At 39.3% G+C, this 18,418-nt stretch overlaps 1 protein-coding gene across 2 annotated transcripts in view; it reads left to right on the plus strand.

Annotated features, from left to right (window-relative positions):
* Positions 1 to 18,418, plus strand: part of PLEKHG1 (pleckstrin homology and RhoGEF domain containing G1) — a 120,886-nt gene that overhangs the window by 84,639 nt on the left and 17,829 nt on the right. For both annotated transcript variants that reach the window (XM_057405699.1, XM_057405690.1), the window contains exons 3-6: positions 4,849 to 4,949; positions 10,862 to 10,931; positions 17,944 to 17,990; positions 18,258 to 18,408. In XM_057405699.1, the coding sequence (XP_057261682.1) occupies positions 4,849 to 4,949; positions 10,862 to 10,931; positions 17,944 to 17,990; positions 18,258 to 18,408 (369 nt within the window). The remainder of the gene's footprint in view (positions 1 to 4,848; positions 4,950 to 10,861; positions 10,932 to 17,943; positions 17,991 to 18,257; positions 18,409 to 18,418) is intronic.

An 18,418-nucleotide genomic window follows, 5' to 3' on the forward strand; every position in this document is an offset into this window, starting at 1 on the left:
GAATAAGGAAAACACAATAGGCAAAAGGAGAATTGGTACTTAATGGTCTATGTAACTGGCAGAATTAGCAATGCAGAGCACGTTATAGAGGTTATTCTGTCATACAACTGTTGCCCAGCTTCCTCTTTGGTTACAAATGTCTAGATAGTTTGGCCAGCATGGCTCTAGCTAGCAGGCTACAAACAGGATCCAGTTTGTGGCATGTTCTCCTTCTGGCCTGCTGCATTTTTCTCAAAGTGTTATGGAAGTAGTGTTTAGGTGGCCAAGGCTGCTGAAACATCTGATCTGGGCCACATGCATCTGTGCTGGGTAGAGGGGAGTCAGGTAAAAATAGGCTCAAGTGTATAATATAGCATCTAGGAGTAAATCCTGCCACACTAGTAGCACAGATCTAGGAACTATCAGAAAACTGAGAGTCTGAGTGATGTTATGGCACTGCTTGGTTTAGATCCTGACTGATTTAACATTACATATTCCTCCTCAGGCTACAACACTGGAAGTCCTATGAGTTTTGTTAAGCAACTGATTTTTAGCATGTTTTGGTCAGATACCAAGTTTTCCTATGTGAGTCCTCAGTTCTTGAGCCAAAGAGTGTGTTGCTGAAGTCCAGAGACATACAGCAGCTTTTTCTCCTGCAGCCTGTGTTTAGGCATTGGAAAGCAAAGCTTCCTGGTGGGTAGAAGCCTTCTTTTTTTTTCTTCTTTTTTTTGTATGTGTGTTTCTTTTTCTTCTTTTTTTTTTTTTTGTTATCAATATTTAATGAGATTTTCAATGTCTTCTGTGCCTGTCTCTTGGTAAAGGTGTATCTGTGCAACAACACTGCTCTTTTCAACAATCTCGTTTGCTTTGGCAATATCCATGTATGTACAGTCCTGCCCTGTAAAGGGATTACTAAGAACTTCTCTAGTATGTAAGTTACTTGAAGGGCAGGGTAAAAATTGGTTTTACAAGGCAGTGTGGCTTTTACCCATATTTTTAGCATTACCATGTTAACATTACCATTACTCATTTTAATGTGTAATTTTAACATTGCCACATTAATGGCTGACTTACTGCTTATTATTGTTCAGCTTGTAGTCTATTATTAAAGGTAAATGTATGTCTTTCTTCAAAGGAAAATCTGGGTGTCTGGATGAAAATGTCCAACTAGTTTGTGTTTAGTTTCTAAAGTTTAGTCATGGAAAACTTTAGTTTAATTGATATCTGAAAATGTTTTTCTTCATTTTGTCTTTTTCTCAAATGTTTTCTCTCATTTCAAATCAATATGATTATTTTTTTAGCCTCTGAGGTTAGTGTTGTCATAATTCTGTTCCTCTAGAGATCTTTCTTGTGTAATTATGAAGGAGGAGACAGTAGTCAGGACATGTAGCTTCTAACAGACATTTCTTCTTTATGGATTCAGTGTGATGAAAGACAAATGTGGTGAACATCAAACCCAGCAAGGAAGGCAGGGAAATCTGGCAAGACTCTTCTAGTTAGAACTCTTTTGCTTCTCTTTTTGGAGAGTTTAAGGAAATAGGATGGAAAAATTGTGCAATATCATTAGTGCAAACCTTGCTCCATAAATCAGCCTAAGGAGATTGGTATTTGTAAGCTTTTTTTTCCTCCTGTAAAGTAAGGTAAATGTTTCTGCCATAACTGCAGAGAGGCAATAAAAGACAGGTTGTAAACAAATCATTCAGTGCCGACAGGGGGTTCAGAGATGCTGACAAGAAACAAATAAAAGTGAATAAGGCCGGGACTCTGTTCTGATAAATTTCATTGATTTCTGCACTGTGTTATTACGGTTGTAGTCTGCACTGTTATCTTGTGGTTCCAAACCTTTCATTATGACTTCAGATGATAACAGCTGTTGATACCCTGCAGGAGGTTTCAGTGACTACCATGGGGTAAAGTACCATTTGCTGAGAAATAATTAGGAAAAAAAAAATGTCTAGGTTGCTTTGATCTGCCTGTGGTGGCATCCTTGCAGAAGACATTATGTGCCAATATTGCATCTGTTTCCTGGATAGGTTCATGAAGTCTTTATGAGAGTACAGATCCTCTATAAAACAGTATAACCAGAAGTGTCTGACTTGCTGAGTCAGCGCAAGAGGTGTGCTGCTGCACTGTGCCTGGGGCTCATCAGGCCAGTGCCCAAGACCTTTCAGCATCTACCTTTTTCATGTAAATAGGGATATCTAAAGCTTTTTGCTGTTGTGACCTACTGTCTGAGCCACATTAGGTATCCGCTTACATGTGTAACAGCGAGGTAAACATGTCTATAGCTGTCGGACTTGCAGAAGCCTTAGCTCAGCAACATTAACAAAAATAGAAAGCTAAAACATGAAAGCAGTTCCCAAATCCTGTGTGATTTATTAACAGTATGAGATAAGCTACAAGATACCTCTGAATCCCAAGAGTTTTAAGCAAATAAGCATCTCCCTTTATTCTAGGTAAGCATAAATCCAAGCATTAGTTTCTGGATTGTTTCTGATCTGATGCTAGGAGGAGGAGGGGCCTGAAGTGCACTCTTTAGGAACTTGCAGCAAATGGGAGCACAAGCTGTAGGTGTGTGAGATAACCTTATACTGGCATATGCTATTGGAGATGCTGGAAAATTGCCAAAGCACTTGCAGCCTGCTGCTTGGCAGGAGCATTAGAAAGTCCTTGGTTCCCTCCTTCTTAGGAAAGAGTTGGTAAAGGACTGAGAAGAGTATGCGTATGTGGAGGAAAACTGTTAAGAGGACAAAAGGAACACAAACCAGGCTGTGTTCATAACACTGTCTGCAATACTGGAGATAACTGAGGGCTGTTCATTATTTTGAAGAAACCCAAGCTCTAGCTATGCTGAAATGAATGACTTTGAAAGGAGCTCCTCTTTATTTAATAAATTAGCTGTGTGGAGTTACTTACTGTATGATTTCCACTCCTCTGCAGACCACCCCCTCATACCAGCTCAGGGTGCTGTAGTGTTCCTGCAGTGCTAAAAATGTTTTCAGAGGGTCACAATTCCATTGAAGCTTTTCTGTGCCTTGCTTTTATGTGCTGATTTGTATTAGTGGGCAGAAAAAGCCATTTATTTACTACCATCACTGGAGTAGCCCTGAATCTATTATCTGCTTCTGTCTTTGACCTAGCATACTGCTCCCTGCAGTTGTGTCTGCCTCACTATCTTGAACCTTTTACTCTTCTGCTGCTTCTGAGTATGAATAAAAAGCCAAGAACAAGTTCAGGGAGTCCCAGGGATGCAGTTCCAATGACTTAATACACAAATATGTTTCAAAGACAGGTTTGGACTATGAGGCTACTGTCAGCTAGGAGAGAAGATAGAGTATGGGTCAGATACTATCACAAAAGAGATGAAATGACTCTCCAGGGACCTGCCTGCTTGCCTGGCCACTGACAATTCTTACAGACATGGAGATTGCCTTGGAATAGGCTTGCTTTCCCTCAGCTAAATATACTGAGTTTTGGGGGTGACGAGGGGTATCTTTAAGTGGAGGTGATGGAAGAGTGCGGGTTATTGAGCATTACGATAAGGGGAGGGGACAGGAAAGCCTACTGGTACCTAAACATGAATCTTGGTTTTGTCTGTGACTCTGCTAACACTGTTTCAGTTGGAAAGAAGGATATGGGGACAGAGGCTTGAGCGCTACAATTCTCAGCCTTCCTTATGAGGGCATCTAAAATCCAAAAGTCAGATCCATGCTTGATCCAAACCCTTTGTCTTCAAGAGATTTACATTGAGAATAAATCTTAGCCAGTGTATGTGTTCTATAGTACGTTTTTATTTATGACTCTGGAACACAGTTATATCTCAGAAGTTTTCATGGTCTCCTTGGCATTTTGCAGGGCTCCTTCTTTGCAGCACCATGGAATGCTGTGTTGCTTTTGGGAGGTTGCCACACCACATTGTCTAGCCCCAGGCTAAGGGGTTTTATTTATTTTTACTTCACATTCTTTCAGCTGTTTTCACTTTTACTTTATACTCCCGCAGAATTTCTTCATGAATGTGGCAGCACATTGGGTTTCTTGGCTTATGAGTTATAGTTAGTTAAATAGGCTGCTGGATTTGTTTGCCCTTATCTGAGAAATTTTAATACTGTTAGCAGCAACAGAATGAAAGGTGACACTTCGGGAGCTGAGCTCTTATCAAAGAGATGGGAAAGTTGTTCTCCCAGAATGCTGCTGATCTGAGGTTTTTCTAGCTGTCTTGTTCCTATTCAGTTGAAGTCCCTGGATGAGACGCTATCACTCTTGTGAATGCAAAAGGAAATCATTGTGAGATTATGCAGCAATGTAATTTGCAATGTAACTGTGTGTGTAGCTAAATTGCGTGCACATATATACAATGAGATCTGTCTTCTACAAATTCTGCATTGTTCTCTTAACTGATCTAAAAAAAGAAATAAAAAATTAATGCACTAATTGGTTTTCTGAGCCTGTGTTGCTTGTATCCTCTCTGCTCTTTATTATGTAAGTTTTCTGTTACTAAAATTACATGAAAGATATTCTTCATCACTTATTTTTAAGTTCTTTTTACTTTGAGCCAGTAAAATGATCAATTAAACTGTCATTGTAAATGAAATCTGAATACATTTGTATATCAGTAGCAAGAGAAATGTTGGCTGTCCCATCTAAGGGCTATAATTTAGTGTTCAGTCTTTTGTTAATTTCTTGGTTTCAGTGAACAGATAAGTATTGTTACTTTTCATAATAGAGGGACTGTTCACCAAGGAGCTATTGAGGGATTTATTGTAATAATAAGATGAAGCTGATATGAAGACACTTATCTTGTACAATAAAACATATCTTCATCTACTGATCTAGAAAAGGAGGAAACGTCTGTTGTCGTTGCTCTTGCAGGATTACCTTGACTGTATCACTGACCAGACCAAACTCTCCCTGGGGACAGAAGAGCGATCAGCCCTGTTTGGAAACATACGAGATATCTACCGCTTCAACAGGTAAATTCATATTTAGCTAAACGAAAACAGTTCAGTAGCCTGAGTTAATGGAGAGGGAGCAAACCAAGTAAATAGTCTTTTATCACTTTAATAGAGCAAAGATACATAAATTGAGAAATGGTCTATTTTTGATTCTTAGCAGGATTGATTTGCTGAGATCAGATTATTTTAACTGTTCATTTTTTAAATCCAGTGTGGTCTTCATTTGCTTTTTTTGTTTCCATGCTGAATTTAAGCCTAACCTGCACTGTTAGGCTCTAACTGAGCCTAGTGCAAGACCACTGTGACTGAAATTCTTGCCTTATTAAAGGGATGTTGTTTTATTCCTAATATATTGGGTCCTTTTCTGTACACATATGTATCACCCAGGACTGGCTTTTCTAGTGTTTTATAGTGCCAGGGGGACTCCCTGAATTAATTTCTTGAACTATGTTCAAGTATCTTCCATTTACTGAAGGCTTCCATTTCGTATATTTACAGCCTTCACTAAAACTCTGAAGATGGGATTCTAGTATATATTGGGAGCATGATGTTGAATTTCTTGCTTGTATAGCTAGTGCAATGTCATGTGGAACCTGCAGTATCTGCAGTTTTAGGAGCATGCCACTGCTGCTTTTGTCTGAATCCTCCATTACTATAAAAATACTTAACTTATTCAGCATTTAAGTTAAACCTGAATATGCAACCAATGCAAGAAATGTATTGGCATAAGATTCCCACATCTTTTATATCCTATTATTCCTGTAAAAGCTCTCTTAGCTTTGCTATAATTGGCAAAACATCTCCCAAACTACTGTGTTCTTTGAAGAACAACAGATAATTAAATTGAATCAAAAAAGGATTCTGAAGTGGAGGGCTTGTGTCAAAAAGCATCTTCAATGGTTTTCTGTCATCATGGGAGGCTACTTTAAAGTACCTCACCTGGAGTATTGTGTGCAGTTCTGGTGTCCTCAACATAAAAAGGACATGGAACTGTTGGAACAAGTCCACAGAAGGGCCACGAGGATGATCAGGGGACTGGAGCACCTCCCGTGTGAAGATAGGCTGAGGAAGTTGGGGCTGTTCAGCCTGGAGAAGAGAAGGCTGCATGGAGACCTCATAGCAGCCTTCCAGTATCTGAAGGGGGCCTATAGGGATGCTGGGGAGGGACTCTTCGTTTGGGACTGTAGTGATAGGACAAGGGGTAATGGGTTTAAACTTACACAGGGGAAGTTTAGATTGGATATGAGGAAGAAGTTGTTTACTGTGAGGGTGGTGAGGCACTGGAATGGGTTGCCCAGGGGAGTTGTGAATGCTCCATCCCTGGCAGTGTTCAAGACCAGGCTGGAAGGAGCCTTGGGTGAGACGGTTTAGTGTGAGGTGTCCCTGCCCATGGCAGGGTGGTTGGAACTAGATGATCTTAAGGTCCTTTCCAACCCTAACGATTCTATGATTCTATGATTTCTGCTGCTGGGGTCACTTTTTGGTATCAAAGGGAAGAGCGGGGATGAATCTATTCAGAACTCGTGGATAAAAATAAAAACTGGAAAGCTTCTGTGTCCTGCTTTAGCTACAATTGATTTGACTGAATGTCTAACATGATGGAAAATACATAGTCGTAGTCTGATCATCTGTTTTGGAGCCTTAAGGCAATGATTGTGAGCTTATAGCTTACCAGCGGTGACACGATGGAAGAAAACAGTCCTGGCCATTATGTTTTCTCATCCCTCACAAGCAAGGACATAATTATACCAGCATCATTGCAAATATTACCTAACAAAAATATCCTCAAGTGTGAAAGGTTATTATACAGAATAACTGAGTTGCAAAAAAAAAAAAAAAAATAGAGGTTGAAATGAAGAAAAAAGAAAAAGAAAAAAAAAAAGCAGTTTTAGAGATAGATATGTTACAATGGTTAAAACTTGCTGGAAAGTTGTCCAAAGCCTCTAGTGAGTTACTAATCTATTTCAGGCCTTTTGATTTAAAATTATACACGGAAATTGTGAGCTTGTAAGACTGAACACACATTGTAGACCTCAGTATAGCTTCAAGGATTAAGCTTCCTCCTGTGTAAAACTTGGCATGTAGCTTCTGGGACCTAAACATACTCTCAAGACTTTTTATTTATTTTTACTTTTGAAAAAGGTCCATTTGGCAGTTCTGCGTTAGTAGCTTCAGATGCTTTTTGTGGCCATGATTTTGTAGTTTAAGAATTACCTTGTTTTTTTTCAACTTTGAGTTTGACCCTTAACCAATGATCAAAGGTTTTAGTCTTGGGTTGGTTTTTTTGACTTTGTATGAGATATTTCAGTTACTGGGAATTTCTTTCAGCTAAACTACTTATGATTTTTATGTGTTGCATTGAATGGCAGAAATGATGGTCAGAATGCTAGTTAGCTAGGATGTCAACTGCTAGTCTTGTGACTAGAATCTCTTTTTGGAAAGCTATTTCTTACAATGGAACCACTGATTATACACTGGCCCACTGGTCCTGTGCTGCCCCTTGGGAAAAGATCCCCTACTATTAGTTTATTTATTCAGAATGTGTAAGTGTTCTGAAAGTCAGCATTTGCTGCCTTTCTTTCCTGGCCTCTCTTATTTGAGATTCCCTGTAGTGTCAGTTTAGGATAAATTCTCCACTCATACCATGACTCAGTTCTTAACTGGGGACACTACAAAGAAACATGCTCAAGTTTACTACCAACAATTAGATGTTCTTAGGAGAAGCCAAGCTGAAATGCATGCTGCTGACACAGGTCATCCTGCATGGTCCTTGTCCAGCAGTGACTCCTGAAGCACACAAATACAGTGCAGGGCCATTTTCTGTAACAGCCATATTCAGCATTTGCTTGCTCTGAGCTTCCTGGTGGTACGGGCTGGCTTGTTGTTGGGAGGAGCCTTCATAAAACCTGTAAGAGCTCACCTTTAAGGGAAAGGTTGGTTTGGTTTGATTTTCTGAGTGGAGAGAAATTATTATTGGCCACAGGATTTTTGTGACAATGAAGTTATATCAAGGCTAAATTTCTCTTTAATTTTTTTTTTCTTTTTACTGAAAGTCTGAACTTTTCAGATTAATTTGCCAGAATTTTATATGGTGAAAGTATTCTACTATGAAGACCAGATCGGACTTGCTATGTCCACTTTTTCTTTGAATGCTATATTCTATCAGTCATTGAGAGAAAGAAGTTTTTCAGAGATGCTGTTACTTTAGCATTTATGGCTATACTGCACAGTGCTTGGTCATCAAGAAGTTGGTTGGGTTTTTTTTGTCATAGGTTCGGGACAAACCATGCTGTTTTCTTCCTACATCTTTGCATTCCTTACATTCCACCGAAATTGCCTGTCTCATGTCCCATCTCCTATTACCATCTCTCACTTGCTCCAATTTAGATCAAGGTGGAGGAGAAAAATACTTGTGTTTCATTTTAAAATGGTTTGGTGGTGATATAAAATTAATAAAAATTTTTAGAAGTGCCTTGTCTGAATTGCTTGTGCAAATATGGTGATTATTTGCAGACCTATAAACGTGTTTATTTCTTTCCTCTTGACCTCCTGTAGCTAACAGCTTGATACTAACCTGCCTTTTGTCCTACTGAAAGTCTTCACCCATGGTGGGAAGACAAATGTATTGTCTTGAAAATAAGTCATACTCCAAAAAAATCAAAGCATCCTAAAAAGACATTGTAATGAGACTTTTATTCATTTGACTTGAAAAGATAACTAATCCACTGCATGAAAAATAGTCTCTTTATGCTTACGTCTCTCATTCCAAAGGAGTTAACATAAGCTATTGAGGATGATCCTAGATTCAGATTTTTTCAGCCCACAGTAACTCAAGCTGTATAGCTCAGTACATGGTCTTAAATGGCACCGGCACTTGCAGCGTACTTCAGTCTGAATCTTGTTAGCAATTCAGCTGCAAGAGCATGGAGTTCCTCTAACAATGCTCCCCCATGCTCCCTTCCTGCCTCGTGGTTGGCACAAGTGAGTCACAGAGGCTGAGAGCTGTGGTACCACCTGTGAACAGCATAAAACCTCTGCATATTCAGGTGAAGGGAACTAATGCTTTTCTCTGTTGTTTCTTCTGCTGGGTACTTAGATGTAGCCTATAATAGCCCTGCTTTTTCACGTGTCAGCTTGGTTGTATAGGGATTTATTTAAGTTTTACAGGATTCCTGGGCATGACACATTTGTTATTTTTACAGTAGCAGGCTGCTCTTGCCACTCCCATTCTTACCAGCAAGGTGAAACAGAAGGGAGTGCAGTATAGATGCACAAAATCTTTAAAAGCATAGCCCTTGCACTATGGGCTTGAGCTGAAGGCATAAGCCACTAGCACATTTACTGCATAAACCTGGACTTATTGCATGAATATATGAAGTCTTTAGGTGTTGCACTGCTGTGTCCTGTAGGAGGAATAACATGTTATTATATGGGACCAATAGGAATAAAATGGCAATCAAGGAACTATATACCTTTAAGCCATCAAAAGAATGTCTGCCTGCCAGACAGCAGGAATACTCTGAGCCTGTTCATTGTGTCTGAGGCTATTTCCAAAACTCATGGGTGGAACACAATCATTATAACTAATGGTTATGGTCACCATTGCTACTTCTTTTGCTGATGTAAAGGAGCTTCTTGAGTGTGGGGTATCAAACAGAGGTCATATTTTTGTTCTCATTTGATGAAGTGTGGAGGTTAAAGTGTTGCTGTGCAGACTGGCTTAGTGACCGCTGAACCTAAGCTCTTTGTCTGTCTTTGTTCCTTGTGACTGATTGCTGATTTCTTCCCTTCCTTCCACCAGTAATTAGAGAAGCAAAGAATAAGTCAGGAAACTTTCCTGGTTTATTCCTTTTCTTACTCATGGGGTGAAATTATGTCTGCTTAGAGGGGAAAAGGGTAGTTCGCTAGATAAAGGTGTAGCAACACTTATGCAAAACTCATTCAAGGAACCAGCTGTGAACTGGGAATGAAGTAGCCCTAAACAGAAAATCATCTGATGAGGGGGGAGTTCTATCAGAAGACAATTTGGCAGAAAACTCAGTTTCTTCTCTCATTTTCCTGAGTACCTCTTTCAGTAAGACTAAAGACTACTTGGATCAAGGACAGACCTCTGAGGTTTTCTTCTTCTGCTTGAACTCCTTCTTTCACTGAATTGGCTTTTGAGAATGGAGTTTCATACAACAATGAACATGCTCCCTTATTGCTTTGCTCCTGTTACAATGAATTCATTTCCTGCTTGGCATGTCAAAATTGTAAAATCCTCTCAGTGAGGTTTTATTTTTATGCATGTAGAATTTATATGTTCCCATCCAGGAAACTTTTTGCAGGCTAACCGTTTTTCTTCAGTGAAGAGACCCACTAAAGGTAGATGAATTTTCTCAGTGAACTTATTGCCATTCTTCTTGTATGTGTAATACATCCCTGGTTCTCATCTGTGTTTTTCAGACCAGCTCCTCATCTCCCTCAATCAAGTAAAGCTCATGGAACATACAAAATCTTTATAGGGCAGCACATGTGCTTCAATAACTTCAGTTTTGTTGTTTTTTAATTGTGTTAGTTGTTATACAAGCTTACACAATGGACTGATTGTATCACTGTGAGTATCATAGAAGAGCTGTCAATCTGAAGGAAGAGGCTTAGCTTTGCTTAAGAGATCAGCAATCCATGGTTATTGTGATGACTTGAATTTTTGAGTATGTTTTCTTAGGGTGTTCTCTTGCCTTCAAACAAAAAACACCAGAGGCTATACATCTAGGGGGAAGAGGAGCGTGAAACTGATTCTCATTCCCTTTTTTAGGACTCCCTGCATCGTTAAGTGCTTTGGGCATCACTGCCATGAATGATGAAGCACTGTCTGGCCCAGAATATACATATGTGTCTATTCCAAGGTGTGCCATAATTGTCTTTCCTTTTCCTGTTCTTTCTTTTAGTGAACTTCTGCAAGATTTGGAAAACTGTGAAAATGATCCCGTGGCTATAGCAGACTGTTTTGTTTCCAAGGTAAGTGGCTACTGCAGGATTCTGCATGATAACACCAGTTGCAGAGTGATATGGGGAAATAAGATTAATTTATTGGCTTTTGAAACCTAATTCTGACAGCTTGTGTGATTTCAACCAAGAATAGTTTGCAAATCTATGGAAAGGAAAGGAATTTCTCTTAGCAGGTAATAGGGAGATGCCCCTGATTTGCATTTTTTTTTTTTTTTTTTTTAATCAAGGAAAAGGTGTTATTTTCTTCAGTAAGTGTATCTGAAATGGTGGAGCTGTTGATCTAGAGTTCATTTTTAGATTTTTATGGTTTTGTGGGGTATTACAGAGATTCATTTTTTTAAATATAGGTGACCAAGTGATGCTCCAGTTTTACATTGTCAGCTTAACAACAGCCAGAGAATACAACTTGGCTGCACTTTTTAAAAAAGCAATAACCTTACCTTAACATGTGGCCGTGTTTTCTGAGATGCGTTTTTCCTGAGCCCAGCAGCCATACCTTTACTTTTGTTAAAGGGGGTGGTTGAAAGTTTAGCTTTAAGATCCGTATCTCATGCTCTCTGACATGCTTTGAATTTTCTGAACATTGATCTGAACATCTTTATTCTGTTGGGCAGTTCTGAAGAAAAAAAATACGGAGGAAGAGAAGTTGTTAGGTGCAGGAGAAATACAGGAAACCAAAGTGTCCTTCATTGTAGGAAACCCAAAGCACCAGTCATGGAGAATGGGAATGGCTACAATGGGTAGGACAACAAGACATTAAGTAATTTGGGCTACTGATTACTCTAGTTCACTGCAGACATCATCAGAGAATTTACATTTGCCTTGAATCTGTAAAGTCCAAATGTATTAAGAAATAATGCCATTGCCATGGTAACTTTGGTACAGAGGAGTGGAAGAGGGTGCATGCAGTTGTTTAAATTTGGATAATCCCTCTATAGGTGTGTTTCCTTTAAAGAAACCCAAACAAACAAAACACCCACAAAACTCAACAAAACCAAAAAGTCAAACCCTGTCTTGTTTTATACCTTGTCCTGAACAGTATTGTCGGCACCAAGCATTCAGTGTAATAGGTCTAACACAAGGATTTAGGATTAACTGGATCACCCTTTCATGGTGGTCCAGTAATTTGTTTGGTACTGTTGTGACACAAGGGGAATAATAATGCCAGCTTAACACTGCTGTTGCCAGATCATTTGCTTAAGTTGAGATTGAGAAAGCTGTTACTTATCTAGTAATTGATCCTTTGTAAGCACTGAAAGATCTTAGTGTCAGTACCACTAGTACAAAATTAGGATGTAGTTCTTCCTCATTGCAACCGGTTCATGGTATGTTGTTATTGCTCCAAATAGCCTATACTGAATTGAAGGAGAGTGAATGGGACAAGGGCAAGCACAAAGTCCTGCTTCTGGAATGGAACAACCCCATGTGCACACTGGATCCAGCTCACTAGGAAACAGCTTAGCAGAAAAGGATTTGGGGTCCTGGCAGACAATTAGCCGAGTATAAGTCAGCAGAGTGCCTGTGCAGAAAAGGCCAATTGTGAGGCCTTCAGGATATTTACAGACAGCACAGTTTGGAGCTAGTAGATCTTTTTATTTTACTGCTTGCTTATAGCTTGGGCCACTGGGACTACTTCTGGCTGGGACATGAAACAGAGGTGGTGCAAGTGACAGTAATAAGTCCAGGAAACTGTTCTGCTCTTATTCAATTTGGCCAGCTGAAAGGAGTTTTCTGGTAGACTTTCTGGCCACTAGTTCCAAAATCCATCTGCATATCATTGCTCGTGCTTTTTGTTCCGTTGTCAAATGCTTTTAGCATTTGTATTATTGGCAGGCAACTGCCTGATGGCTCAGAAATTGCTAGAGATTGCAGTTCTAAAAAGCATTTTTTAGCTTCATCCAGACAAGTGCAAATACTTATAAGCAAAATCAAACAATACCAAAATACCCCGCAGTTCTGATTTTAGCCATGAAGATGTCATTACAGCAACAGCCGACCGTCTTAAGAGGCTCCAGTTATTCTTTCTTGGTTGATTGTATCTTCCCGGCATTGAGTAGTGGAAATAAAACTGCCTTTTTTGGCAGTATGCAGTTCTTCAAGTCTTACAGGACTTTGGCCATTTATTGTTCGATTGTTTCAAGTGTGCTGGATCTTCATTGTGAGTTAAACACAGTGATAATATCACACTGAAGTCATAGCTCACAGCCTTAGCTAATGGATGTAGCTCTGCTGGAGCTTCTTTAATGCTTCCAGTGGAACTGTGCTTAGGTTACACAAGCTGTGGATCTAGTGTTATTTTTCACTCTACTGGTTCAGCTGTGGATGCCACAGTTGTTGGGAATTCAAACGTATAATCAAGTTTTCACTGTAGGTACTTTGTTTACTTTTTTAATTTCATGAAGCTCAGTAACTGCATAAAGTAATAGCCATTTCTTTCCTCAGGATTCATCTGAAATGACACGAAATCGGTTTGCATGTATAACAAAACAGTTATGGTTAAAGTAACTCGAGCTTTTTGGAACTAAAATGTTTTATAGTCATAAAAACATCTAGGGAGTTTAATTTTTTTAAGGCCTAGTTTTAGACTGACAGATATTTGATAAACTGTTTCTTTGAACTTTGTTATTTGGTTTTGCTCAATAAAAATTGTACAGCTTGCTATACTTCCCTCACACAATCATACATTGCTGTGCTTCCAGCGTATAACTTCCATGCTTGAGCAGTAAACAGCCCTGTAACTTTTACTTTTAAGAGAAACTGAGTAAAGATTATCAAATCACATTAGTACACTATGAACAAAATCTCATAATTGTGGATTTGAATCTTTGTTGTACAGAGTTCCTGAAGCAGATAGCTCTGAAAATGGCAGCTTTTATTCATTACCAGACTTCAGCAAGTTTTATAACCTAGCCAGTAACATAGAACTCACCAATAAAATAACCAGGCAGAGCTATGACTAAATATAAATATAAGTATTTAATAAAAACTTACAATGTTGTTTTAAATTCCTCTGCTTCCTCTTAGCGTCCTTTCCAACCCTAACCATTCTATGATTGATACCTCACAGGCAAAGAGGCAAAAATGCAGAAAGACATGCTTTTTAAAACCTGCTGTCCAGTCATGAATCGCTGGCTTTACCTTTGTGCCCCAAGCTTTAGATAGTGTGGGTGGGTATTTGTTTAAACAGTGTGGGATGGCTGCTGCACGGAAATAACCTGCCACTGAGGGTAATGATGCACTTACTAGTTGAGTTTCTACCAGCTCTGGTCCTGCCTCTTTGTCTAGAATTGTATTAACTCTAATACATTAAATGTCATGGAGACATTTTTTGCTAACTGTAATCAGAGGCTGATAAAAAGGTTCCACTGCAAGCATAGCTATAGCTTAATTATTTGCATAAAAGATTGCTTATAAGTTTTCTTGCCAACTCAGTCTTTCATTTTCATAGTAATGATGCCAATGTTAATTAGAAGAGTGACTCGAGTACTCTACACGTTTACATTTAAGTGAGTTGTTGTAAAGGAGATCTTAATTCTGGCACATTGCAGTTCTCACTCAGCACCTCAGAAATTCAGAACATGTGTTTTCTGAGAGACACACCAACAGCTTAACCAAGGGGAAAGGGAGAATTACTCTAATCTAGCATCTCATTAATGAAGAGGAGATCCAGGCAATTGGCTTCAGTTTACACTCTGACTCAGCTCATTTTTTCAGTCTCCATTTTCTTTTAAAGTGCCTTTTATGGCTATAAAAAAGCACAGAGCATTGAGAGAAGATCAGGGACATAGCCACGTGCTTGGCACCTCACTTCATGTGGAGGAGACTTGCAGTGAATTGATGCAGCAGCAGGGGACAAGTTAAGTACAGCTTGGATCTGCTTGCACTTGGCTTTGTTCTTGAGGGTGACCTGTACTCAGCCCAGATGAACTCTCAGCTTGGGTCTTAGATTTTTCAGCCTCTACCAAATAACAGGTTTGGGACCCAGGATTAAAATGATCCATGGAGTGATTCCAGTCTCCCCGCAGAGATCTTTTGGGTGGGTTTTTTTTTCTGGTTTGAAGATAGCTGAGGTGAACAAAACTTTCAAGCCGAGGAAGTTTAAAAATGTCTAGAGAAATTCTGATGAGCATAGCTGAGGTTTTGCTTACAGTGTGAAAGTATTGATAGGAATACATGAAATCCATTTTAGTCCCACTGTTTTGTTGCTTCTGAATACAGTTGACAGCATTGTCTTTAGCCTGCACAGCTTGTGCCCAGATATGCTCCCAGTTACACAGTGTTTTCTCTGGGGAGTCTGCTGTGAAGTAGAGAAGACCAGCTGGAAGTGTGAACTAGAAGTCCCTTCTTTGACCATGCAAATGTAATCAGGCAGGCAGTGGAAGCACAGCCTTCCTGAGTAGTGTGGCTTCCTCAGGCTGAGGAAGAGCCTCTCTTGGAAGTGGTTCTCTTGGCCACGCTCCGAATGTGTTCCTGCTTGACGCCTAGGCAAGGTGTATGATGTTGATTCACACCAGCTTTGTAAGTCTGAATGCATATCAACAATCTCATTCTGGAGGCAAAACACATGTAATTGACTTTCTACTGGCATTATGCTTGCATACCTCAGTAAAAACAAATGCTTTCTGATGGTTTCATGTGATGAAATGAGCTGTGGTGCAATGAAGTGAGTACACATGTAAGTGCAGTATAAATTTTGGTGTCATGTCTGATCAGGAAGCAGCAATGATTGTGAAACAATTCTTAAAGTGTTTTGAGGTGTTGAGGGCCTGAGAAACTACCTTTTTTATTTTAGACAAGTTTGTTCTATTTAACAGTGAGACTAAAATTGTTTTAAAAAATTCAAAGTAGTTTTGACCTTGTGTGAAAAACAAAACAAAAAACCAACAACCAAAACAAAGAGGGAAAGTGTGAAAAGGCTCCTGGGGATTTCAGACTTGCTTTTGATTTTGTGGAGAATGTGCACTCAGTCCACTCTGAAACCTTTGACATGTTTGGCCTTGTTTGTTTCACAGATAGTATTTTCATTTGTTAAAATTTACCAACAGATTTTTTTTTTCTTTTCATTTGAAAAGCCAACAAGGATGTGACTGTATTTATGAGCAGAACACATATATATGAAAAAATATATATAAAATGGTACAAAAAGTTCTGCATAAATCATATTATTGTGTGATTATAGCCATGGGAATGTATTTGAATTTATACCAAAGTCCCTAAATGAGTACCTTGTATTAACGTGTGCATATATAAAATAAATCACCTTTTTTCATCATACTGAATTTCATTCTAATGCTCTCTCTTAAGCACCCTGACTTATTATAAGTGCTAGCTAGTTTGGTGGAAATTGCCGTAGAAAATTGCACAGTGTAAAGTCTGCAGTGCTCTTTGTTTTGAACAGAAGAGGGCTGGAGCTGTGGCTGGTGTCCCAGGTATGGACATGAACATGAGTTCACTGCCTCTGGATGTAGACATGGGGTGTATGTACATGCTGTGAAAACTTGCTGCAACGAAATTAGTCCAAGCATAAAAAACCAAGCTAAACCATTTAACTGTATTTGTATCAAGACTATATTTACTTGGTTTGTTGGTTTAAGAGAAGACCAGTTTAATAAGCTTACAGCCCACTAGTGAGTAAATGGGGATTGCAATCCCCAAGAAAAACGTTTATTAGAAATTTGCTCGAGTTAATTTTTCAAGACAGTTAATATTGATATCCAGTAAGAAACACTGAAATGGATTGCAATAACTTGTACTCATGTGGACTAGCATCTTTACATGGCATCCTTATGAATTACTGCCCAGTAGAGAAATGGATGGTACAGCCTTCTTTAACACCTGTGAGAGGGGGAAAGGAGCAGTGCTGTTGCAAAAGGGTGAAGGGTACTGCCTGAGCTGGCTCTTTCTGATGTATGGCCAAAAAAAATGCAAACCAAACAAGGAGAAACAAAAGCCACAGCATCTATCAGGCCTCTCCTCCTCAGAGCACTGTTGCCTTCTGTGAAGGCAGATACTTGGTCTCGCCATTCACCAGTGACCGCCCCTCACGGAGCAAAGCTATTGTGCTGAGAAGGCCAGAGTCTCTTCTGAAGATGCTTCAAGTGGAAACTGGGGTCTTATTTACCACAGGAGGATTGATTTTTATTCATCTAGGAAAAGAAAAGTGATTATGTGAGCAGTTGGCCATTCTGCAGTAGTCTTTAGGACTCCAGCAAGCTGCAGAAATTACTTATTATTTGGGATAGAAGATGATAGGCAGGTGTGAACTTAAAGCACATAAAATCTTTCTGGGAGCCTGTTCTTGCATAGTTAAATGAAAAAAAAAACCATACAACTTAGGCAAAGAGGAAAGGAATGAAACAAGTTTTTGCTCTGAGAAGCTTGTCAGCGTTAAGCATAGGCAGTTTCACTGTGACAGGCAAGTGTGGAAACCCACCTAAATCTAGTTACAGCTGGGTAATAACTGTCTGCTCTCATGGAGCCATAAATTACTTTATTAAAAAAATATTAAAAAATCACTTTCATGGTTTATAATTTTCACATGTAAACTATGCTCAAATGTGAAAGTATTTATAGTTGTTCAAAAATTGCGTATCAAACAAACCTACAAAATCTACTTCTCCTAGCAAACATGTGTGTGCCACAAAAATATAGGTATGTGCAAGTCAGCTGTTTGGAGGGGATGGTGTGGAAGTGGTGATGTCTTGTTTTGTGAGCTTTCTTTTAAGATGCATAGGTTGTTGAAAGGACCTTGGAGGCTTAGTTACAAAGCCAGTTGTGTTATCTCTGTATGGGTTTCCTTGGTTTTTCCTTCAAGTAAAGGAAAAATCTTGCACTCTCCTCCTAATTGGAACTCAGTTAATAAGTCTCTGGTATTGTTAGGACTATCACAGTGAAAGTAGAGAAATCAGTGATCAGAAACAGGAGAAGTCATTGTCTTGACATCATCATCTTTATCTTGCACCTGTGTTAGCTGTTAGTTTGACAAAATCTGAATATGTGTTAATCTTTCCTCCCCATGCAGAGTGAAGATTTTCACATATATACACAGTACTGCACCAACTACCCAAGGTAGGAATACTGGATTCCCTTTCTTCATTTGTCCCTTGGCCAGTTTATATAATGTAAGTTACAGTATATAAAGAAAATAATATGAAAAATCAGCTTCTCCCCCTCACAAATTGGAGGAATGGTCAAGGAGTTTAACTTACAAAAACACAGAGCAGTGATTGGATTAGAAATCTGCTGTCCCCCTTTTAGAAGGGAATTAAAAAATCAATTCTTGACTTTACCTACAGACTTACAATGTGTCTTAAAGCTATGCACTGATGTTTCCAGGTCAGTGGCTGTATTGACAGAGTGCATGAGGAACAAGGCACTGGCCAAGTTCTTCAGAGAGCGGCAAGAAGCACTGCAGCATTCTCTGCCCCTGGGCTCCTATCTCTTGAAACCTGTCCAGCGCATCCTCAAGTACCACCTGCTTTTGCACGTGAGCACCC

The sequence above is a fragment of the Pezoporus wallicus genome, unplaced genomic scaffold, assembly GCF_028554395.1.
Source record: "Pezoporus wallicus isolate ANWC-B61680 ecotype Strahan unplaced genomic scaffold, APGP_CSIRO_Pwel_v1 contig_3817, whole genome shotgun sequence".
Lineage (NCBI taxonomy): Eukaryota > Metazoa > Chordata > Aves > Psittaciformes > Psittacidae > Pezoporus > Pezoporus wallicus.